Source organism: Erpetoichthys calabaricus, chromosome 5 (assembly GCF_900747795.2).
Source record: "Erpetoichthys calabaricus chromosome 5, fErpCal1.3, whole genome shotgun sequence".
Taxonomy (NCBI): Eukaryota; Metazoa; Chordata; class Cladistia; order Polypteriformes; family Polypteridae; genus Erpetoichthys; species Erpetoichthys calabaricus.
The window spans coordinates 36009221-36034394 of NC_041398.2; the positions used below are offsets into that span (position 1 = coordinate 36009221).

Below are 25174 nucleotides of genomic sequence, written 5' to 3' on the forward strand. Positions count from 1 at the left end.
GCAACCCCAGGGGTGGGGGTTATGGGGTGAGCAAGCGAAGTGAGTAGGGGGCACAGCCCCCTAGTGTATGTGTGTGTATATATATATATATATATATATATATATACATACAAATACTAATCACCATTACTCCCACAACCGGTCGCAAAGCACAACAGTCTTGTGAAAGTCTTGTGGTTCATTCCTGATGGCTATGATTGACTACAAAAAGGTGTAATATGAAATAAGTTACATTATTAATGACATATATTGTATAAGACATAATTATATATTTTATATATATGTGTAGGGTGTTCCACTGGTCAGACCTTCAGCTTACAGCCCCAGAGTTCCTTCTCATGGTCTACTGTGGAGTTTGAATGTTCTTCCTGTGTCTGCCACTGCATTCTCCAGACACACCACCTTTCCTCACAAACATCAAAAACATGCATTTTATAGTAATTACAGTACCAATCAAAAGTATTCACCCCTTATACATTTACATATTTTATTGTTATACAACATTAAATCACAGAGGAATTAAATTTGGCTGTTTTTTTACATTGATCAACAGAAAAAGACTCTTTAATGTCAAAGTGAAAACAAATCTCTGCAAATTGATCTAAATTAATGAAACTTATAAAAGACAACATAGTTGATGGCATAAGAGCTCACCCCTTTAATATGATGCCCCTAAATCATGACTTAGTGCAGTCAGCTGGCTTTAGAAGTCACAGAATGAGTTCAGTGGAGGTCACCTGTCTGACTCAGTATGGTTGCCTAACCTACACAATGAAGACAAATGAACACTCCAAGCAACTCCTCGAAAAGATGATTGAAATCCACAAATGAATAAACCAATGAATAAGAATTGGACAGAGTGTGGCACACAACTGTAAATCTGAACAGAGCAGGCCATCCACAAAGACAGAGTGATGGTGCAAGAAGATGGCTCATGAGGGAGGCCACCAACAGACTTTTGAGAACTCTGAAGGAGTTACAAGCTGCAGTCAATAAGATTGGACAGACTGTGCAGACAAGAACTGTTGCCAGGTGCTTCACCAGTTATAGATTTATAGGAGAGGCCAAAAAGAAAACCACTACTTAAAAAAAAAGAATTTGCCAGAAGGCACATGTGAGATTATGAAGATTCTATGGGAGAAGGTTTGATGATCTGATGAGAACAAAATTGAACTTTCAAGCCATTAGAATTAATGCCATGTTTGAACACTAAACGTTATCAAAAACACATTATCCTCACTGTGAAGCGTGGTGATGATAGCTTCATGCTGTGGGATACTTCTCTGCAGAAGGTCTTCAATGACTTGTGAAGATTAAATGAATTCAACAAAGAATAAAAAAATCCTGCATGAAAAACCTGATGTAGTCTGCAGGAAACCTGCACCTTGGTGGAAGATTGGTTCTCCAGCAAGACAACAACTTCAATGTTGCAACGCGGAGAAAAGACTCAAAAGTGTTGGAGAGAAAAAAGAGCAAAAAGAATAATCGAGGTGCAAATTCTGAAAATAAGGAAAGTAATTATCAGCCCAGAACAAGTGGAATTGAAAAAAAGCACATCCAATCCGGCTCAGAATTAAAAGACAATGAATAAAAGACAAAGTCAAACTTCATACAGATGTTTACAAACGTTGGCACTAAACACATGCAGAGCAGGTTAGAGATTATGAAACCAGTGAAATTAGAAAGGCTAAAAAAAAAAGTTGGCGCTATACACAAGTGGAGAAAGTTAAAGGATATGAAAGTAGGAAAATTAGAAAATATAAAAAAAGAAAGTAAAGATCACAGTAGCGCAAACAAACAAACTGCCTCATTTAACTATACACCAGTCTATCTTTGGTTTTGCACAATAATTACTACACTATTGCACCTTAACACTTAATTCTACTTTATTCACATAATTTTACTTATTTATTATGTTCTACTATACTGTTATCTTTCAATCTATGACTTTTTGTTAATCTAACTGATATTCTTCTAACTTTGCACAGTTTTTGCTAAGTGGATCAGGATGCATTTCACTGCGTGTTGTCCTGTATAACAAATAAAGAATCTTGAGAATTTCAAAAACGGAGTTTACCTCACATGCATTTATTGGTTACTTTGCAAAAAAATAATTAACTGCTGATGATGTCCATCGTTTTGTCTGTGCTAAAATTCCAAACAGAGAAACCTACCCTGAATTATGGTACAAAGTCATTAAACACATGTCTCACTGACCTCATTTAAAAGATTCAGCATATTGGGACTCGAAAGATTCCAAATATTGTTTTTATAGAAGTTCAGAAATAAAAGTGAAACTAATGAAATAGCAACAATTCAAAGGAAAAAATAATCTTAAAAGTGTGTATCTGGAAAACCAAACACGGGGGTTGGCGAGCGAAGCCCCCTAGTACATATATATAAAGATTCTGTGAGCACTGAGACTGACTTGCCATATATTGAGATAGGACACCAAAGACAAAGGTAACAAATCTGTCCATTTTTATTTGACACAAGACTTTTGGCTATATTGGCATCACAGAATCGGATCCTACCAGAGGATTTCTCTTATATTTGAAGTCTCATCTTTGGCCTCGTGTCTGCACTATGCTCTCTGGGTCTCTCTTAAGTGGCCCCACTCAGGTGTGGCTTTAAATCTGAGATCTTAATTTTGGTCATGGCACAAAGGCCATCTACTGCCTTACAGCACTGGATCTGCCATCAAAGTTGTGGTCAGTGTCAATCCAGCCAGGGCTCTGGTTTTGTATGACTACTGAATTAGTTTTGCTAAAAGCAAAAAAAAAAATTATATATTTTTGCTTTATATATATGCCCTCCTGTGTCTGTGGATTTAAACAATTACTCCAAAGAATTGATGAGCCCACTCTGGCAAATTCATTTTGGAGTTTGAGCTGCCCTCTAGTGGGCACCAAAAGAGAAACAGCAATAAATAAAATTACCGGGCCATTTCTTTAGGTTAGGCTATTTATTACCTACCCCATAAAGGATCAACAGCTAACATCAAGGAAGTGAAAATTCAAATATTTCCTAATACTATGTTTTCCTTCCTTTTTTTGTTATGATATAAAAAAAAATAAAAGTCATCCATAAAGTCTCCCAGTTTCAAAGATCCTTGCAGATCTGCACCAGTATCCAGAAGGTTGCCGATTCAAATCCCTGTCACTGCCAAAAGAGATCCTATTCTGCTGGGCCCTTGAGCAAGACCCTTAACCTGTAATTGCTCCAGGGGTGCTGTACAATGGCTGACCCTGCGCTCTGACCCCAAGGGGTATGCGAAAACTAACAAATTCCTAATATCTATCTATCTATCTATCTATCTATCTATCTATCTATCTATCTATCTATCTATCTATCTATCTATCTATCTATCTATCTATCTATCTACAAGAAATTGTACAAGTCGAAATAAAGAACAAAAAAACAAAATTCTTCTCAAGGCCAGAGAACTGAATGTCTCCTGGCAGCAACAGGCCCAAGGCAGGAGACCACGAGGTGCTATGCGCGGCCAAAATCCCTCACTCTGGGCTCATTTTTTAATAATGGAGTGGGTCATTTGTTTCTCCAGCACAGCAAAATCTGAAATGGTGCCCATGTGCATTTCTGTAACTTGTGCTGCCAATGAGGGTTTATTTCAGTCAGATCTAAAAGTAAATAAAAATTATGAGCAACGGGTCTGAAACATTCAGAAAAGATCAAATGGATAAAACATCAGAAATCTCTTTGAGGCTACAGTTATCAAATTATCCTTCTGTCAGGTTAGAAGGTAAACTTCTTTACTGAAATGGCATAACACTGTTCGAAGTTTGTATGGTTATGTGAGGATACGTGTCCCAATGTGGTAATTTAAAGGTACTTTGCACCATTTGTTTAATTTAATTCTTTGCAAGCACTGTCGTTATAATAAAAGAAAAAAGGGCATTTTTTTACTTACCGGTGTGTTTCCCCAAGTACACACATGGAGCAGCCGTGTGTTGTCAGGCTTGGAGTGAATGGGGTGGCGCGGGTTTCCACTCGAAGGACCCTCGAGTGTGCCTGCTACCCGTCGTGCGTCGTCCCGGTGTTCTTCTGGTGTGACTGTGCTGTTTGGGAGATGCGGTTCTACAGAGTAGTGAACAGGCGCGTCGCGGATGCGCAAGACGGGCAACATACACGTGCGCGTGACGTACTCGGCAGAGACATCACGTGATCTGAGAGAGCGCGAGCTGTTAGATACGGGTCATGTGATGGCTGATCCGGGATAAAAGGCGGCCTTTTCGCCCACTAAAGTTAGTTCAGTTCATTACAGCAGAAGGTCAATATGTGAGGAGTCACAGCGGCTGCAGAGGGATTTTCAGGCAAGGAGTTGACCATCTGGCCAGGGCAAGCCAGCTTTCCCCTCCAAGGTTTTGGATAGGGATAGGGATAGGGATAGGGATAGGGATAGGGATAGAGATAGAGAGAGAACAGGCTAAGCATTCTTTTCACTGGGGGGCTGATTCTTCAGCGCTTGTTAAAAAAGGAAGTTGATTCAAAGGGGAAGATTTTTTTAAGGTGTGTACCATGTGGCGAAAGTAACTTTTTGAACTTTTTTTCATCTTAATTCATTATCGCAGTGTTTGTGTGCATTTTTAAAAATATTTTCTTGATGGATTTTTAAAAAAGATAAATACACCTTTTTTTATTTGTTATATGTGATGTGTCTGCCTCCCAGTTTGCCCCACTGATTCTCAGTCCTGATATTTCATGTCCCTGAGTTCATGCTAAAGCCTAAGATAGGGACCCTGGGATATGACAGGATAGCAGCTCCACCTGCAAACGTGTTCTGTAAAGAATATTTAGGAAAGGACTACCTAGAGTATGAGCGCCGACCCAGTGACTTCCTCCAGGCTCAAAGTCAGACCGCGGTGCACACTAAACCAGTGTCTAGATAGACAGATGCTTTTAGTAGATTCCTTGACATTTCCTTTTTCTACCGTTCCAATGGCACAGGCACCTTTACAGTTACAGTAGTGTGATGACTACAGCCTAGTGACTCCAGTGAGATCTCCCAAGTATGATATACTGGTGTAGTCCACACCTCACTGCTTCTGGTTTAGGCGTTCTTACACTCATCACCACACTTCCTTCCTTCCAGTTTGCTTCTCACCCTCCGTGCAGGTGGGGCCTGCTGCTCCACTACCGCTGGCCCAAGGCTACTCTAAGGTCCATCTCTCACTTTTGCTCATATTTCCCACATCCACTGGTGAAGATGGTGTAGTTACAGTCAAGTCAAGTCATGTTGGGGAGCATGCACTGCTACAGTGTGTTGCCACACCCACCACATGACAAAACAACTCAGGATCCTGGTTGGCAATCCCCCAGGCAGACACGCGGGCCAGTTCCACCCTCCGGAAATGACCTTCTATCTGCCGCAACGAGGTGTTACGAGGGCGACCCCTTGGCCTGGTCCAGCCACTCGGGTCCTGGACAATGAGGATCCTGTGAGCCGGATCACCCTCATTTTGTGTTCTTCAGTAAAAGTATTATTTAAGGGGTCAAAGGTTCAGTGAGTTTTTCAGTTTGTGAATGTGTGTTCACATTACACTCTACTGCTAAGCTGTGAAGCACTGAGAAGTTCTTATAATAGGTAATGGTGTTTGAACATCCCAGCTTTGGGTGTCACTCCTTTACTCTGAATTAGGACACTGTTCTGATGAGTGAAGGTGTGTGGCTTGCAAAGAGTGCTGGAGGAGACATGGGGTAAAGACATGAAAGAGGCAAGACAGATGGTGCAGTTGTGAAAGCAGTGGGCAGAATAAACAAGTAATGCAAAAAGAGAAAGAGAGGAAATGACTGCCATCCAGTGTGACCAGATAAGGCCTGCATCTCTCTGTGTCAAAAGGCCGCTATTCACTTTACATGCTGTCTTCACTGAGACACTTTAAATGTATTCCCTTTAGTCACAGTTTTCCATTTCTCTTGTTTATGTCTGAATTTGCTCATTGTCATGTCTCACAAAGCTTCTTCATCACCTAGAATGACACACACTGCTGTACATTAGACTGATTCCTTACATTTGTGCTTCATACAGGAGGTCCATATGGAGCAGTGGGAGTGGATCTGGCTTTTGAGGAAATGTTGTGCAAGATTTTTGGGAAAGACTTTATAGACAACTTCAAAGCCAAGCGTCCAGCAGCTTGGGTGGACTTGATGATCGCCTTTGAGGCCAGGAAGAGAACTGCAGCTCCTGGGAGAGCCAATGCCATCAACATCTCCCTGCCATTCTCTTTCATTGACTTCTACAAGACACACTGTGGGCAGAGTGTGGAGACGGCACTTCGAAAGAGCAAGTACTGTATCTGTGTAGAGAGGAACGATCTGTTCTGTATAGCCCCTGTCATATCTAGCCATCTATTAGATAGATAGAACAGGCTCTATCTATCTATCTATCTATCTATCTATCTATCTATCTATCTATCTATCTATCTATCTATCTATCTATCTATCTATCTATCTATCATATAGTGCCTTTTATCTATCTATCTATCTATCTATCTATCTATCTATCTATCTATCTATCTATCTATCTATCTATCTATCTATCTATCTATCATATAGTGCCTTTTATCTATCTATCTATCTATCTATCTATCTATCTATCTATCTATCTATCTATCTATCTATCTATCTATCTATCTATCTATCTATCATATAGTGCCTTTTTTATCTATCTATCTATCTATCTATCTATCTATCTATCTATCTATCTATCTATCTATCTATCTATCTATCATATAGTGCCTTTTATCTATCTATCTATCTATCTATCTATCTATCTATCTATCTATCTATCTATCTATCTATCTATCTATCTATCTATCTATCATGGTGCTTTTTGTCTAGTTGTCTGTGAATTGTATAGAGCCTGTCATATCCACGTGTCCATCTATTTAAGAGTGTTTTCATGTCTATCTTTCCATCTGTTTTAATTGTATAGTGCCTTTCCTGTCTATCCACTCATATGCCTGATAGGGCACAGCAATGGAAACAGGATTCTTAAAATGCCGAATCATCTTCAGGTTTCTATTTAACAAAGAACACCAAAGATCCTCATACAGCAGAGATTTAAAAACTTGGGGAAGGTGCATTTAATTTGATTTTTCAATCAAATAAACATTGGTTCCAGATTTGCCTTACGTTCCTTAGCTTCAGTGAGGTAGTTAATGGACTTTAGCTGGCAGAAGGCTACTACAGAACGTGTAAGGGACCACAACATATCTGCTGAGTTTTCTCTAATCTCCTAATTAAGAGTCCTCCATACAATCATTTCGATTGGATTATTTGTGTTTCCACTTCATGCAGTATTCATGCGACATTCTTTCCATTCCCTCCCACATCCCAAGGAGATTCAGGCTGATTTGACTGGTTGTTCTGACTTGGCCTTGTACAAGTTAGCCTCAGTGTGTCCCACCCAGAATTAGGCCCTGCGTTGCTCCCAGTGTTGCTAGGACTGGCTTCATCTCCCCTTTGTCTAAATCATGAAATAATCAGCTGAAGGAAATGGAAGGATATTCTTTAAGCTCAAATCCAAACAACGATTTTAAAAAGCCGAAACAATCTAATTTTACCAGACAGCATGTTCAAAGTGTTAGCCTAAATCATTTTTGAAACTTATTTCAGCTGATGTTGTAGGTTTTGATGACATGTGGTGGGTGGACATGTGCCAAGGACATGTGCTGTGTATGTACTGTAAACAGGAATATGATCTGAATTAGGGTTAAAAGGCATTTTACTATTCTCTACTTTTCCATTACCTTTAGCATTGTTTCTGTCCACAGATCCATCCATTTTCTAGTCAGCTGATGGCCATTAAGATTTCATCCTGAGCAGACTCCTTCTGTTCCTTTGTAATCTCCAGAGTATCTCCAGCCATCAGATTTGTCTAACATGTCTGCAGTTTTTTCCATCGGATTCAACTGGACCCCTACCTTAGGAACACTCATCTGACACCATGACAATTTCCCAGACCCCCTCTCACTTTAGAAGATTGATTCTGTTCTGAACAAGACCATCTTAACAGCAGGGCCCCTACCTACACAACCACTCAGCAAGTCACAACATACATAGATTAGCGTGGGGCCCCTGAGCAACTGTCTAGCATGCCCACGGGTTAAGACGGCCCTGGCTCTGAGGTCCTATAAGCCACCCTGAAAGGAGAAATCAGCTGTGCGACTCTGCAGGAAAGCGTTTTATTTTTTCTGTATTTGTCCTCAGTCTTAACATTCCTGCTGCTACCAGATAGGCAGGGACTGTTCTGGTGCCTGTTGCAGCTGATCCTGCTGAGACGGCTTAGCTCTCCATGACCTCCATTTATTCTGAGTAGGTTTCAGGTTTACATGATATGATGTTATGTGTCTGAATTATAATAAAATGTTATAATATCACTTTTTCTCTGCTTTCAGCGTCAACTTTGTAAAGTGGTCTTCACAAGGAATGCTTCGCATGACATCAGAGGCCATGAATGAGCTCTTTCAACCCACCATTTCCAAAATTGTCCAGCACATCGGTAGGTGTCCACAGATTAATCAGAGATCTTTAAAAGTTATGATTACTATAAGACAGGAGTGTAGCGCTAGCAAAGCCAGAACAGAACATCAAGACATTACGATATTTAACAATCCATTGGAGTTACCTGAAGTTCTTCATTAGTTACTCACGTGGTCTGATCTTTAGTTGGTCATGAAGACATAAAAGCACGATAATGCACAGATGTCACAGATTGTCATTTAAACATTCAAGCCACGAATCTCTGTGCTAGTGACGCCAGGAAAAGCTAACTGGAGCTGAGTGTCCCAAGGTGAGATTGTACAGAGATGTTCCACAGTTTCTGCTCCTAATCTATATTTATCAAATAGCTAATCTGCATCTAGACAAAAAAATTAAATACCAACTTAAAATGATCTTACTAGGGTGCTGGGCCAACACAGGCAACCAGCGTTGCTGCCCCTTGATAGTCACCTCACCATCTTGAACAGTACAGGAAGGATGTGACGCCATTCTTACATGAGAAAGTCTGTCATCTGGCACGGTGGTGACGGCGCTAACCAGTAACTCCTGTTCACACCAACAGCAACACGCCAGCTCAGCAGAGACACTCCTCCGGCCAGTTCACACTGAGACCAACTCCATTTTGTATTCAAATGTATTTACATTCATTTAACAACATTTGTGCCCAAGTTGAGGGGGAAAGCGTGCAACTGGAGATTTGATTTCTGTTTGGAGTTTGTACTTCGTGTTTGCTAAGCGAATTGAGCTTCTCAGTTACAACAGTTGTGAATATTCTGCATGTAGTGCCTGCGTTAATATTTATTAATATGTTGTATCGAACAGCTTTGAATCCCGTTAAGGAGGGTGAATATGAAAGGAAGTCAAAGATACAACCACATTTGCTTTTTTGAGCAGAGGCCATTAACAGAATAGTAAAATATCAATTTATTAAATACATTTTAGAAGGGGGTATTCATTCTTACTTCACTGAAAGTGAAGCTAATGTCTCACTGATGGTTGACATGACTCCATTTTCACTGAAATATCAGACCCCCTTCAGGTTTCTCCCAGAGCTGCCATGTTTTTCTGCTGCTCATCAGACCATTTTTGCATTACTTTACGCAGAACTTTTAACTATAATAAGAATTTTATACAATGAAATACTTGATGGACTACTCTAGATGAGATTACTGCTCCAGCTTTAGGTTGACATTCACGTCTCTATCCAGCAGGGGGCGCACACTGCCTGTAAATGTGGTAAAATGTGTTAAGCTTAATCCAAAATGAAGACTCGAGTTTATGTTCTGTTTGTAATTATTTACTATCTTTTGAAGGCACATTTCTAAATTTCTAAATTATTATTTATTGTGTTATTTTAGAACACTGAACTCAATCCTGATGTTAGTTTTCTCTCTCATTTCACATTGACATTGCTAAAAAATAATTGTGTCTTTTTCTACCACCATTTTGTTTTTTATGGGTGCCATCATTTTGTGAGACTGTTGTTATGGCGTCGCTATGGTAATTGGGTCTGAAGTCATGACAATATGGCCAATCGTACTATATAGTAATATAAAATCAGGCATATTAACTTACAGTTTTTTATAGTATGTACTCAAATGACAGGAAATTGAATTAAGTGAAAAACTTCAATATTATTTATTATGAAACGAAACACTTTGGGTCAAACGAAATAAACAAGCTGCATAGAAAGTTCATAGTTCATTTGTTCATAGATCTGAACAAAAATCCAAATCGTATTATGTGATATCATCTGCTGTTGAATTCTGCTCTGTACTTGTAATATTTCTATTGCACTATTCTATTGTACTAGCTGTGTAAGCCTGTGGTGTAAAAAGCCCATGCTCCTAGAAACCATGGATTCTGGCACTTCAATCAATCAATCGCATCGGTTGTACATTAGCGGCTAAGCGAGGTTCTCTTTGAGGTGGTTTCGTTTTGCTGACGAGCTCGCCTCCATTGTCTATCAGCGGCTAAGCGTGTTTTTCTCTCCTCGGAGGAGATGTGCTCGCTTTGCTTGTGTATTAGCGGCGGCGGTTTCACTTTGGCACCATAGTCGCTTTCTTTGAGTTTCATGCTGTAGCCTCACACTTCTTGGCTGGACAGACAGACATACACACACTGCCACGTGTAGACGTTTATATGTAAGATTGAGGATGACTTGTGTGCTGTTCTGTTCTGTGTATTGTATTGACCTCCTTTTTTTTGACACCCACTGCACGCCCTACCTACCTGGAATGGGGGTCTCTCTTTGAACTGCCTTTCTCAAGGTTTCTTCCATTTTTTTCCCTGTTTTTTGGGAGCTCTTCTTCAGAGGCGGCCTTAGGAGTACGTGGGGCCTTGAGCCATAAGTGTAGGCTATATACCGTACCACCACGCTCACGGGCTTGTCTGCCTCTAATGCTGTACGCCTTATTATTGTTAAAAAACATGTTGCCTTATGTAGGTACCATTGGCCGTTTGGTTACATTACGTATTGTAATTGTTCTTATATTGGTTTAGTGGCCTTTAACCAACTTAATTAATGATTCAGAAACATTTTGCATGCAAAATTAACAAACTAGATAACGGTCGTTTCTGCCAAACCCACTGGAGTTGGCAAATTTATTTAATTACGGAGAACCAGAACACTTGTAATAAAACGAACACTTACCAAACAGCTGCTTTGACAGTCACAGACGGAAGTCCACTTTTCTGGCTTTTTGCTGAGCAAAATCGTTGATAAGATCCTCGTAGTCCAATGTTGTGGCAAAATAGCTAAACTGCACACTCTGTTTTGCGACATTGTTGATCGTAGATAATTTTTGATAAGTTTCAACTTTGAAAAGCTTCTTTCCGCACTCGCAACGGTCACAGGAATTAGACGAAATCCACCATGTACCGTATTTCAGTCTATAACGGATTTGAATGTCTTGCAGAGGCCCCGCATATTTGTATGATGAGCTGACGGTAACAAAAGAATCTCCTATCGCGGGGCCCCCCTCAGGCGCGGGGCCGGGGGCGATTGCCCTAGTCGCCACCCCCAAAGGCTGCCTCTGTCTTCTTAGAGAGTCAAGGCTGGGGGGCCGTCAAAAGGCAGGGCCTGTTAAAGCCCATTGCAGCTCATCTTTTGTGATTCTGGGCTAGAGAAAAATAAATTGTATTGTGTAGTCAGTTTGGTACAGGAATCCCATTTAAATTCAGTCATTTCTGTGGCAGTCATCGTTGGACAAACTGTTCTTGAAGAATATGGAGATAAGTAATGGACCAAAAACAACAGGCCTGAAGCCTGAAACAAGGCAAACATGCTGGAAGATGGTGCAGCACATCCGTTTTTTTGGATGTTATCGTTGTATGGAGGTCTCTGTTTTCACGGCAGATATGTCAGAAACTGCTCATTCTAAGAGGTTGTATCTTTGCTGGGATGTTGTCATCCATGATATGTACACCAAACAAGTGCACACATTTCCAACAGAAATTATTATTTTAAAGCATGAAAATCATTTTCCACAGAGACACACACATATCCAGACACGTTTTGAACTTCCTAGAATCAGAACTTAACTTGACAGGAAATTTTTGACCCCATCACCAAACACAAGACCAGACAAACCCCAGCTGCCTCGCAGTGTAATGAGTGAGTAGGTGTTGTCATCTCTGTAATCATTTTGCTTTATTTTTGGTATTATTGGATTTGCTTTCCTGGTAGTTTCTAATTTTTATTTTTATTCGGTGGAAGCCAAATTGGCCATCGCCATTTTGTGTCGATTGTTGTTAGGCTGCATGCTGGTAATGCCAGAATAATGACAAAATTAGTAAAGTATGTTTAAGAAGGCAGTGCACAGCTTCAGATGTTCAAGGGTTTGGGTTTTCTTCTGAAGAACAACTGCTTCTGGTAAGACCAAGGACTAAGGATTTTGAGATTGAGTTGGGCCGTTTGGTAACATGTTTTGACTACTAGGTTGGCCTTGCGTTTCTGGCTGCGATGTCTCTCTTTCTTCCTAACCAGACTATGGCCTGCTGTTTTGACTGATTTTTGTCCACTCCTGTTAGATTTATATCATCTCCTTTTTTTATAGCTCTAATCTCTCTGGACATGTTACTTTTCAGGGTGTCCGTATCACACCAGTCCAGTCCTCTTCTAACAGGTGGAGAGACTCATCCACTGTTACACAACTAAAACCAGCGCCAAAAGCACCATACATCTCTCTCCCAATCATCTTCTAAAGAGTCTCTCCCCTTCTGTCACCACCTACCGGCCAATCGAATCTTTTATCGAAGCTCAACACTCAATTTCAAGCTTGGTGGGCCACTGCTAAGGAAAGACCTCTAAACACCCCATCGGTTTTCGATCTGGAGAAGTCCCCAGAAGTCATCCAGTATCTCTGGAGCCATCTTCTCAGACCTCCTCTAAAGTCTCAGTACAGTGTTACAGTGCCTCGCGCACATGGTGGAATGAGTGCAGCCTGCGCTCCAAACAGACCACCAAACCTCACTTATTCCTGCAAGATCTTTATGCTGCCACATAAACGTTTGGGGGAAGTACTCCAGCATTCTGCCTACCTGCCATGACCTTCATGTGGTGGTCTAATTACTTACCAACTCCATTAAGTCCATCTTCTTGTGGGTTTCTCAACCTTATGATGTACACAGCACCATGTCAGATACGTCGCCAGTTGTCCCTCCGCCTTCTGCCCCACCGGCCTGCCACTACACCATATAGGGAGCATTCACATCCCAAGTGTTTCCTTCATTTTGTTAGTTACCCTGACTGCTTGGTCCAATGAAGACATTTTGGTCTGATTTTTTTTTAGGTTTACATATTGTTAGTGACCTCCCTAATTGTAATCAAAGTAGGGGAAGGACACGTTAAAGTGATAGCTTTCCAGGCCGATATGTCAGGATATCTTTGGAAGTTCTGTACCAAATCACATATTTTGTTCCTCATCTCAATTCAGATCTTCCCTTGTTTTCACTGTACTTTTTCTTTATTCCCTTCCAGCCGAACTCATGAAGAAGCCCGAGGTGAGCGGGGTGCGCTTTCTTTTCCTGGTGGGTGGCTTTGCTGAATCTCCAATGCTCCAGAGTGCCATCCAATCCACCTTCAGCAGGACCTGCCGCATTATCATCCCACAAGATGTTGGATTAACCATCCTGAAGGGCGCCGTTCTCTTTGGACTTGACCCCACCATCGTACGAGTGCGACGTTGTCCTCTGACCTATGGAGTTGGAGTACTTAACAAGTTTGTTGAAGGGAAGCACCCACGAGAAAAACTGCTAGTCAAGGATGGGCGTGACTGGTGCACAGATATCCTGGACCGCTTTGTGACTGTGGACCAGTCTGTGGCTCTGGGGGAGGTTGTGCAGAGGAGCTACACTCCGGCGCGCTCCGGCCAGCGCAAAATCATCATCAACATCTACTGCTCGCCCACAGATGATGTGGTCTACATCACTGACCCCTGTGTGAGAAAGTGTGGCAATATCACCTTGGACCTCCCAGAAGCCAAAGAGGGTAGCTTGCCACGGAAGGGCCGGCGTGAAATCCGAGCCAGCATGCAGTTTGGGGACACAGAGATCAAAGTTACTGCCGTGGATGTCTTGACTTCAAAATCTGTTCGAGCTTCTATTGATTTCCTTTCCAATTGACTGCTTGGAGACATTTCAAGGCCAAGTGAGAAAGTCTGAAAGATGTCCATTTCTACAATTTGGATATGGGGACACCTAATAAGCTGTTAGCAGTATCCAAAGCAAAGTCTGCTAACAACGTTCTGGTACATCCAAATATAAAGCCTTATATGAATAAATTATATAGAGATATTGCAAAATGCAGGTGTGAAGTTTAAAAAACACAACGTGTCACCACAAGACTAATCCTCCACATGCTATACTGCTACATCAAGAAGAGCTCCGTTTACTTCACTTTTGATTCTGCTCACACACTTAACTTGCTTCCTGCCAACCAATGAGGTTGAGCAAAGTGACGAGGTGGAGAGGGATGGACCATCGGAGGAAGAAAATAACCACGCAGATAACACAGAAGAAAGCTGTTATAAGGAGAGGGAAGGAGACGAATGAGACATGCAACAAGTTATGAAGATGACGAGTCAGAGGCCCATCAGGGCAGCCTCATTCAGGCTTAACACTCCAGAACACAGCTCTACTGATCTGTGCAGGTTCGAAAAATCAGACTGTTCACCCCCGCCCATGGTCCTAACAGTTCTTATTGGTCATCCCCTCTGTGGTCCTAACAGAGGCGTAGATAGGATTTTCAGTGCCTGGGGACAAATGAAGATTTCACGCCCCTCCTGTTTGCCAAAATGCAATGGGGAAGGGAAATTTGGAGCCCCCTGGATGCTGCGCCCGGGGACAGATGTCCCCCCCTTGCCCCCCTCCAGCTACACCACTGGGTCCTAACAGTTCTTATTGGTCATGTGGTAAAGCCTTTGAATTTGCAGGTATTGTGCACTTGGGGTGCATTAGGATTGGCAGTTCAGAAGCCCTGCTCCACCACTGGCTGTAAGTAGACGTTTAGCACTTCACCTATGGGCTGGTATCTTTGTATGTAGATTTCCAAAGCAAACTTTCTTGTACAAATTATATTTTTCTAGAACATTCTATGATCTTTGAGTCTTTCGTAATGAAAATTCAAGAGAAACTCAGGCCTTGTAGCTATAATCCCACCTGCTTTAGAGACCACACCACAGTAGAATGCATTGTGAAGGCAAAAGTGGGCTGTGGGGTTACAGGGTGCCACTTTATCTTTGTAAAAGCTCACCCGGACTAAGAGGCGCACCTTATTCTGTTTTGTTGTAACCACTGTTTCCACCAGGATGCATTTAATTAAAATAATGTTACACACAACATCTCTAATTATTACTACTATTTCAAAATAATGTCTGCATGCTTGATGCTTTGGGGAGTAATGAGCCAATAACAACTAACTAATTAATTGACTGACCAGAGACACCTCACTGGCCAACAGTAAAGATGGAGATATCGCTGGAAAAATGTGGCCTGACACACCTGGGTGGTCCAGATAGCTGGACTTGAACAGAATGTGCTGACGTGGTGCAGTTGTGAATTCAATTTTAGGGGCCGTCACATTTTAAATTGAGGTTTCAAGGTGGGTACATGAACAGGGTTGAAGATTCCTCATATATGTTCGGTCAAATAAAATCTTGGATGACGTCACCGTGGAAAACTCAGAAGTTGAAAGAGAGGATTGCTTGCCTAGTAGACATCCTCCAAGGGGTTTTCTGGTCGAAGTTTCAGGGAAAAAAAAAGGAAATTGTGTGCGTGTGTGTGGCGTGATGTGTCCATGTGTGTGAGCGCCCACCCTGCGATGGACTGGTGACTGTCCTGGGACCCAGCTCAGGATTGAGTGGGTTTAGAAACTGGAATGGTGTGGTAAGGTGTTATGTCCTGCCATCGACTAAAACAAAAAAAGATTTACTTGGAGAATAATCACATCCACATATTTCCAGATATTTCTGGGATGACCACTGAAATGAGTGCTCTGTTAATAACCACTGGCGGTGTGGCAAGAGCACTCAGAGTGGTCTTACGGGTTCTGCAAAGTTAGGGGCCAAACTCGATGACTACAAACACAGATACAATTCACCTGAAGAGCAAAGGAGAATTTAAAAAGACGCCTCAGCATTGAAGAGCCAGACGGGGGTGAAGTCCTGGGGCCTCAATTATAACACCGGAGTCTTGAAATGGGCTTCACATGCAAATGCTGGGATTTATAAAAGAAAACTTGAGGTGGGAACATGCGCATGTTTACAGCAACTCTGATCCATGCGTATGCAACACTTGGAGTAACTGGAAAATGATGACACCTTTGACCAAGCAGGGAAATGCAGTCAAACCAGCAGAATGATGACAGACACACTGATCTGCTCTCTAGATCTAAACTCCTAAAAGTGCGATGATTTTGTGCAACAATTTTATGTGATGTCTTTATGTCATGTTTTTTGTCACACTTTAAAACAGGCTTATTTTAAAACCTACATATATATGTTTGGTATCATTCTTTTCAGAATTTATCGAACTTTAATGTGATGTTGTTAGATTTTCAGATTCTTACTCCATTTTTAAATTATAAACTAAAAAATATCAAAAACTCAAGTCCTGCTAGACAAGATTTAACCACGGCTGGGGCCAGAAATAAATGACAAAGAGTAGATAACAAAGACAGCTGCTGTACAGGCTTTCAAATGTTCGAAGCGCTGATCACGTGGCACGGCAGCAGCTGATCGAGCAAAGAGGAGGTAAAAAAAAAAATTTGTTTCCCGTTGTATCACCGTTTAAGAGGGGGGTTCGGAGGAACAACCACATCTCCTTAGGGTACGTTCAGCCCCCCACTTCACAAAGCGAGCAGCAGAGACATGAAGTGGCTGGCACATAGAGCAGGCGGGGTGGGGTTGGCAAGTGAAGCGAGCAGGGGGTGAACCCCCTAGTTATAATGTAAGTGTTATATATTACAATAACAGTTTGGTGATATGAATTATTATATAACATCACCAAGCTGCTATTAAAATGTGTGCTGACGTGACAAATGTAACATATTACACCTCAGAAGCATAGACTATGATAAGATAATCAATTGTCCGCATTTCCAGTTTTTCGTATCCTCTACCTGTTGCAAGTTCTCAGAGAAGAGCCGACAGGTGAAGAGTATCTCAGCCAAGCTTCCCTCTGACATGTTAGAAGTGCTGGAAGCCATTCACAAACCACTGAGGCACAACATCCCGTTTTCGTATGGAGACTTCCTCACAGTTATGACAGTCTGTGCTCTTCTGGCAGCCACATTAAAGTATTTGTGGATGCCCAACTGGCAAAAAACTCAACATGTGACCCATTGATACTTTTAGTATTATGTCAACGTAGAAAGCAAACCATCTGATGACATCACGCAGGGGTATACAAGCTGAGCTCAGTATTGCTCTTGATACAAGGGGCTCGTTTTCTGGATAAACTCTACATTTGAGGAGCCTAAAAAACCTCCACCCTGGCCCGTCTGAGGTGACAATGTGTGACAAATTCTTCTCTGGCCTGCTTATGTCTACTCCTAACTAGTGGTTCTTGCTGGGGTCACGAGTGACCCGGAGATGATGAATGTATCTGCTGAGCTAAATCACTCAAGAGATGAACAGCGGATTACGAAGGAACAAATTAGCAAATGAACCACTACAGTACAGCAGTTGATTACTACCTGGCCACAGTGTGCCGAGGGTCTTGCAGCAGCCCCAGAACTCGTATCATTCCAGTCAACAACAGCAAATGTGACACATACTGCATATGCTTTCCAAAACTTGTTTTGGTATTTAATATTTGGTACACTGTATTCATCCCAGATGGGAAATTGTCTGAGGACAGAGAGCGTAGTCAGCCATTGTACAGCCCCCCAGGACCAATTTTCAGTTTAAGGGCCCTGCTCAAAGCACCAACTGAGTAGGATCCCTTCTGACAGTAACGGGTTTTCAACTGGCAACGTTTTGAGGCGACAAATAAATTTCAGGGTCTCATTAACCAAGGAGAACTCATTTTTGATCAACAACCTCATACTTGCACCTCAAGAGAGGACAGAGCCGACTATACTTCCTTAGAATGCTGGAATCCTTCAACATCTGCAATAAGGTGCTGCAGATGTTCTATTTGACGGTTGTGGCGAGTGCCCTCTTCTACACGGTGGTGTGCTGGGGAGGCAGCATAAAGAAGAGGGACACCTCACACCTGGACAAACTGGTGAGGAAGGCAGGCTCTATTGTAGACATGGTGCTGGACAGTTTGACATCTGTGGCAGAGCGACGGGCGCTGAGCAGGCTCCTGTCAATCATGGAGAATCCACTGCATCCACTAAACAGTATCATCTCCAGACAGAGGAGCAGCTTCAGCAACAGACTGCTGTCACCGTCCTGCTCCACTGACAGACTGAGGAGATCGTTCCTCCCCCACACTATGCGACTCTTCAATTCCACCCGGGGGGGTAAACGTTAACATTATACAAAGTTATTGTCTGTCTGTATACCTGCATTGTTATCACTCTTTAATTTAATATTGTTCTATATCAGTATGCTGCTGCTGGAGTATGTGAATTTCCCCTTGGGATTAATAAAGTCACTATCTATCTATCTATCTATCTATCTATCTATCTATCTATCTATCTATCTATCTATCTATCTATCTATCTATCTATCTATCTATCTATCAATCTATCTATCTATCCTTCAGAGAGACTGAACATGAAATCCACCGTTCATTGAGTCCTGTCTTCATTTCAAACACACAGTATGATGGGAATTATGTCCTTCCTGTTGATCTTCTGTTAGTAACTATTAACAATGTTTTAGCACAAAAATGCACACGTTCTGAACCACACAGATGGACATCAGACATGTGGATTATGAGACACAAGTTATCTTCTTTTTCAGTGAAGGTTTTCAGACAAAACTGGTCACCCGTTACATTTCAGTACATCATAAACTGTTTTCTCTCATTCTGCACTGAAATACAAGTTTAAAAATGTGTCTCACCGCCACTACAAACTACATGGGGTAAGTAATATTTAAAAACATTTTTGGGGGAGTATTTCTTTAAGCTTAATCCTTTAAACTCTTTTTTCTGCGTTGATTTAACTGGCCATAACTTCAGCATCCTTCACTCAAAATTTATGTTTAACCCCTTAAAATAAAGGGTTCTCTTTCAGGAGAATCGGTTATGTTATACACAATTATACTCAGTAACTTTTTACCAAATTGCACTTTTAAAGTTATTCTTATTTCCATAGGTGGAGTCTCCAAACTTTATAAAAATGTCAGTGAATGCGTCAGAGACACCCCCCAAAAAGTTTAATGAAATATCTACAACTAAGATGTCTAGTGTTACTGCTTCCAAGCAGTACAACAAACAGGATTCTTGTTATCTGCTTTAATTATTTCCAAATAAGTATCCACAACATAGATATCTATCATTGAAGACCCCTGGCCTATGTGTCATTTTAAGGGGCAAATCCTCCTCTGTCAGAATATAAATATGTGGTAAAGGAATTAAACTGTTGATCCAAATTACACCACCAGTAGTCGCAAGATTCAAAAACGTATTTACAATATACTGTGCAGCATATAGAACATCACAATGCTGTCAGAAGGAAAGACCCCCTGGTCTTGGTACCAATTGTAAGGGGCACACGTTTAACTTGGACACAGCGCAAGTGAGATTCAAGGCAAAAATATGAAGAGTGCTAGAGAGCTGGCTGAATCGTGGCGATTAAATGAAAATGCCATAAACAGATACCTGGACACGAACCCAGCATATTACAGTTTTTCACAATTGCTAACACACAAAAATGACATGCATAGCACAATTATTCAAACTGACACACAGAGAGCAAAACCTCTTCTCAAGTCTCTAAAACTCTAAACACATTTCCTGCTTTACACACATTTTGCAATGCAAAATGGCACTTTCTAAATGCACTGAACACGGTTCTCTGCATAAGACACAACAATCTGACATAAAGTCACATGTTTGCCATTACAACACACTGCCATTCAAAAGGACAGAGCATGAGCTAATTGGCCAATATATGTGCCACCTGGCCAAACACCTCAATGGTTAATTGTTACCACTTCAATCAGGAAGTCAGCACTATAAAAAGACCACAGGTGAGCACCTTTTTTTCAAGAACAATGGAAGACATTGCAGAGAGAGGAAGAGGAAGAGGGAGGGTGAGGATGAGAGGGGGAGGAAGAGTGAGAGGTAGGGGTAGAGCTGGTATAGGAGGTCATGGGCGAAGAAGACAGCAACTGTCAAATGAAATCAGAGCAACCTTAGTTGATCATGTCATCAACCATGGGCTGACAATGCAAGAGGCTGGACGTAGAGTGCAGCCCAACTTGAGCCGTTTTACTGTCGCCTCTGTCATCCGGACATTTAGACTGGAGCACAGGTATGCAACCAAAATGTCTTTCACACTGTGTAGAACACCCCATGTCATAGTGTATCAGTTGGGTGACACCTGTGTACTTCATGAATGGCTAATGTCATACACTAACTGTACAAGTTTCCTGTCCAATTTACTCTACTGTGGGGGAATCTTTAGGCTGCATTGTCCAAGCCTTATATTTTTGTTTTTGTAAAGGACTGAGAGATGCAACCATGGTGGAGGAAGGGGCGAAATGTTCACAGGGGTACAGGAAGCTGCCATTGTAAACTTGGTCTTGGAGAATAATGAAATCAGATTAAGAGAAATTCAAAGCAACATCATCCAAGACAACACCATATTCACCAACATTCAACGAGTCAGTCTGTCCACATTGGCTCGCATTCTCAAGCGAAACCAAATCAGCCTGAAACAATTGTATAAGGTGCCTTTTGAGAGAAACTCTCAAAGAAACAAAGAGATCAGACGAGTATATGTGGATGTAAGTACAATATTGACTGCAGCACATTACACGCAACATTGTTTCCCAGTGTACTGGATAACACCATATTGACTGATTTTAGTTCATTGTTTTCAGGGAGTACTGGAAATGGATGCTCATGCAATCCCACATGAGTTCATCTTCATAGATGAGGCTGGTTTCAACCTAGCAAAGACCAGAAGAAGGGGAAGAAACGTCATTGGCCACAGAGCCATTATAGATGTTCCTGGCCAACGTGGTGGGAACATCACAATGTGCGCTGCCATCTCCAATATGCATGGTGTCCTCCACCGTCATGCCAACCTTGGACCATACAACACAGGCCATTTTCTAACATTTCTGGACAGACTCCATAACATTCTCATTCCACCAGAGCGTATGAATGATGCAGACCATGCAAGAACCTGGTATGTTGTAGTATGGGACAACGTGAGCTTTCATCATGCAGCCCCAGTCCGAAATTGGTTTGCTGACCACCCACTGTTTCTCGTGCAATACCTCCCACCATTCTCACCATTTCTGAACCCCATAGAAGAGTTCTTTTCGGCATGGCGGTGGAAGGTATACGACCGGCAGCAGTATGTGCATATGTTGCACTGACTTGTTTGGTGAAAAATAAAAAAATAAATGCATGTGTGTGTATCTGCAAATATTTCTGAGCATGTGTACACTCTAATTTTCTACAATTTGGACTATTTTAGTATTGTGGCAGAGCATACTAAAGATGAGAGTGCTTTTCATTTTGCCCAACAGTGTGTAGTTGGTTAGACAAAAATCTGGTGATATAACTGACATGTGTGCCATTTAGTGCAGTAGTTTGATTATGATCATTATATATGTAGTTTTGGTTGCAGTGTTTCATTTTGCAGGATATGTGAGGTGTTTTGCTCTTTGGGTGAGGTGTTTTGTGAATTGTGCTAAATGATTTGCAACAATGAGCCTTGTTGTCAAAATTGTGCTTTAGCAATTGTAAAAAACTGTAAGACTTTGTTAAAAACATCCATCCATCCATTTTCCAACCCGCTGAATCCGAACACAGGGTCACGGGGGTCTGCTGGAGCCAATCCCAGCCAACACAGGGCACAAGGCAGGGAACCAATCCCGGGCAGGGTGCCAACCCACCGCAGTTGTTAAAAACAACATCCAAATAATAAAAAAGTCCTTCAAGACCAACGCCCTCTGAACCCCACCTTACTAATCCCCCCCTCGCACACCCACCTGCCTCCCCGTCCCCTTCCTCCCCTTATGTTGCCGTTGATTCCTGTACGTCTAATCATTTTCCTCAGGTGATGACAGCTGGTAGGTATTGAAAGCTCAGGAATTAAAGACTAATTTATGATCAGCGTCTCATTCTCTCCTTTTGTGGATTTCTAGCTAGAAATATGCAAACCGTATCACAGACCTTTGCTTCTATTCACATGTATATATATATATATGAATATGTATTGTCACACACGTGTGAGTGGGAGGCAGCTAGAGGGCCTGAATAATAGCAGTACCACGCCAGACCAGGGGGTGGCGAGCTGCACTGGCTTTCTCTCTCAATCCTCTGCAGACCATCCATGGGAAATCCCACTAGGTGCTGGCACCATTGATGGCGTCACTTCCTGTCCCAGCCTTTAAAGCCGCCATATTGTCACACTCAAATCAGTTCTGTTTTGGACTCAAACCTGTGAACATCTCATCAAAATTACCCATTTGCAGCCAGGGCACAATATACGAGTGACTGCCCCAAACCTTTCCAATGTCTTTGGACCGTTATGGTGACAGTATACTGTATATATATACTGTATGAGAGAGAGAGAGTGGATAACACAGAAAGTGGAATGTGGTGCCGTTTGAAAGTTGAAACACTCCTGTCATTTAGTCGATTATAGTCTGCAGTTGAGTGAGGACGTTCAGGAGCGCCATGGGGTGGGTTAGAGGCTGGTACTGCTGTGGTACGAGGACATAAACAAATATTGCAATGTGGCATTGGTGTATGCACTACTTTAATTATAACAGTGAGGAAACAAATGCTTTTAATCTATTTTGTTTCATTTTTGCATTATTGTTCAGTTTCGCCAGTGGAGCTCCAAATTAATGGAGCCGAGTTTAACAGGTTAAGACACAGCAGTGTGTATAGACTTGCAGAAGATATGCCTTTCCAGTTACTATATCATTGTCGCAGCTGCATAGTGTTGTTTAATACAAATAACATGACCTTTGATAGTAAGTTATCAGCTCTTTACATTTTAGCATCATTCGACTATTGCTTTGTTTCTGTAGTTCTTATGTGAGCAGCCACCAAAGCGCCGCTTAAAAGATAGAGTGGGACTTCATTTCAGCTTCTCTCTCTTTCTGAAACTTGTCACCTGCTCTGCTGGCTTTTGTCATCTACCAAACTCACCGATTCTGTAACTGCTCAAGGTGGAACTACCTGAGACAAAATTTGCTGCGTCACATTGAACGGAATATTTCTGGTTGCTTGTTTTCATCCATTTTAACTCCTCGTGTTTGATATGTCTGCTTTCTTTGTAAATAAGCTTCCATAGGTTTACACAAAATAATGTTTGTTTTCTCACCAGAATAACCATGTGTTTATGAGCACTGCAATCACCGAGGGTTTAGGTGAGGATCCGGTTTAACTCACATCCTTGGTTAGTCCTTTCAGTGGTGGAACAGAGCGAGCAGACTGTGACCTGTGGTCAGTGCCATTGCTGAGGTGTCGGGGGCGAGTATTGGGAGTGTACGTGCTAATAAGCTAAGGTACATTATAAGGGCATTTCTTCTGCTTCACAAATAAAAAGGAATTTTTGCAATAAAACAAGCCAGGAGCCTGAAAAATATACTTGAAGATAAACTTCTGTCCTACAAAAAAAGAAGAACTTCTGTTCAACAAAAAGTAATGGTCCTTTCTGACCTTATACTTATGGTAACATGGCATTAGAGGCAGACGCCTTAGACATGGCTGTTTGAGCTGTGCTCTCTCTACTGTCCCATGTGTTCTCTTCTCAAATTTCTCCTCAGTGAAATGAAACTATGATATTGAGTACGGTGAATTGTTTAGAAGTCAGACTGGCATTAAAAGAGTCACCATTCACTTATAGCTTACTGTGGACAAAACACTTGTTTAAATAAAAAGTACTACTTTCGGTGATCGGAAATAGCCCAAAAGTTGATAGAAATCTACGTTTTGTACGTAATGCTTGCATGCAAAATTTGGTTGACCTAAGTGAAGGTGTACTGAAGTTATCATGTTTACATACTGTGAGAAGCAGCCCGGACACAGACAGGCGGACATTGTCTTTGCACCCAACACACGTTTATTATACAATATTTACAGTTCTTTATGTTGCACAAACCCAGTGCCTCCAGCACCAATCCCCCAAAGTCCAGGCCTCTCTCTCCAGTGCCTGCCTTCTTCAGGCCGCCTCCACTCCTCTCCAACACGACTCTTGTCCATTTCCGCCCGACTCCAGTCACTGTCTGAAGGGAGGTGGCCCCTTTTATGCCCACCCGGGTGGGCTCCAGGTGCTTCCCGACACTCCCCTGTGTGGCGGAAGTGCCGGCTGCGCACCCAGAAGGACTTCGGGTGTCCCCGTTCTTCTTCCCCCCAGCACTTCCGGGTGTGGCGGAAGTGCTGAGGTCCAGGGCTCTCTAGGCACCCGGGCGCTCCCTGGCGGTGACCACGGACCCCTACAGGGTTGGGCTTCCAAGCCCTGCACCCCTGGTTCCCAACACAACCAGGGTGGTCTCCCCCTCGGGCATCCCGGCTGGGTACCACCCCCAGCAGCCTGCCACAATATACACACACGCACACACAGAGACATAATTCCAAAAATGGTATTTTCGGAGGTCTGAAATGTCGAGATTCATCAAAATCTCAAAATGGAATTTTTGGACGATTACAATACCTTCCCTATACTTTGAATACAAGAAAGTAAAAAGCTAAGAAATATGTTATTTCACACAGGACGTTTTTCTTAATGCAGAAGCTGAGGGACTCGTACGATGCACTCAGGGCTTTAACAGCTAAATATCAGTGCACAACATTAAAACATCACTCACGTTCAAAACAGACGGAGTCCGATCAGTTAGACGTCCTGTGATTGGTAAACTGGAACACTGGCAAGTGTGTCGCTGGCCAGATAGCTCTGCTTAAGCCCGAAATGCTGCCAGTCAAAGTCACAAGTGGAAACCAAGCACATTCACGCATTTTGAAATTCTGTTCTTGTGGTAAGGGTTTTGTATCGTTAGTT

At 42.0% G+C, this 25174-nt stretch overlaps 1 protein-coding gene across 1 annotated transcript in view; it reads left to right on the plus strand.

The window, feature by feature from the left end:
• The window catches only part of hspa12b (heat shock protein 12B), a 98262-nt gene extending 82896 nt beyond the window's left edge, over window positions 1-15366 (plus strand). Inside the window, exons 11-13 of the mRNA XM_028801450.2 lie at window positions 6050-6308; window positions 8421-8524; window positions 13508-15366. Coding sequence (XP_028657283.1) covers window positions 6050-6308; window positions 8421-8524; window positions 13508-14151 — 1007 coding nt within the window. The 3' untranslated portion in view covers window positions 14152-15366. The remainder of the gene's footprint in view (window positions 1-6049; window positions 6309-8420; window positions 8525-13507) is intronic.
• The last annotated feature ends 9808 nt before the right edge of the window (window positions 15367-25174 follow it).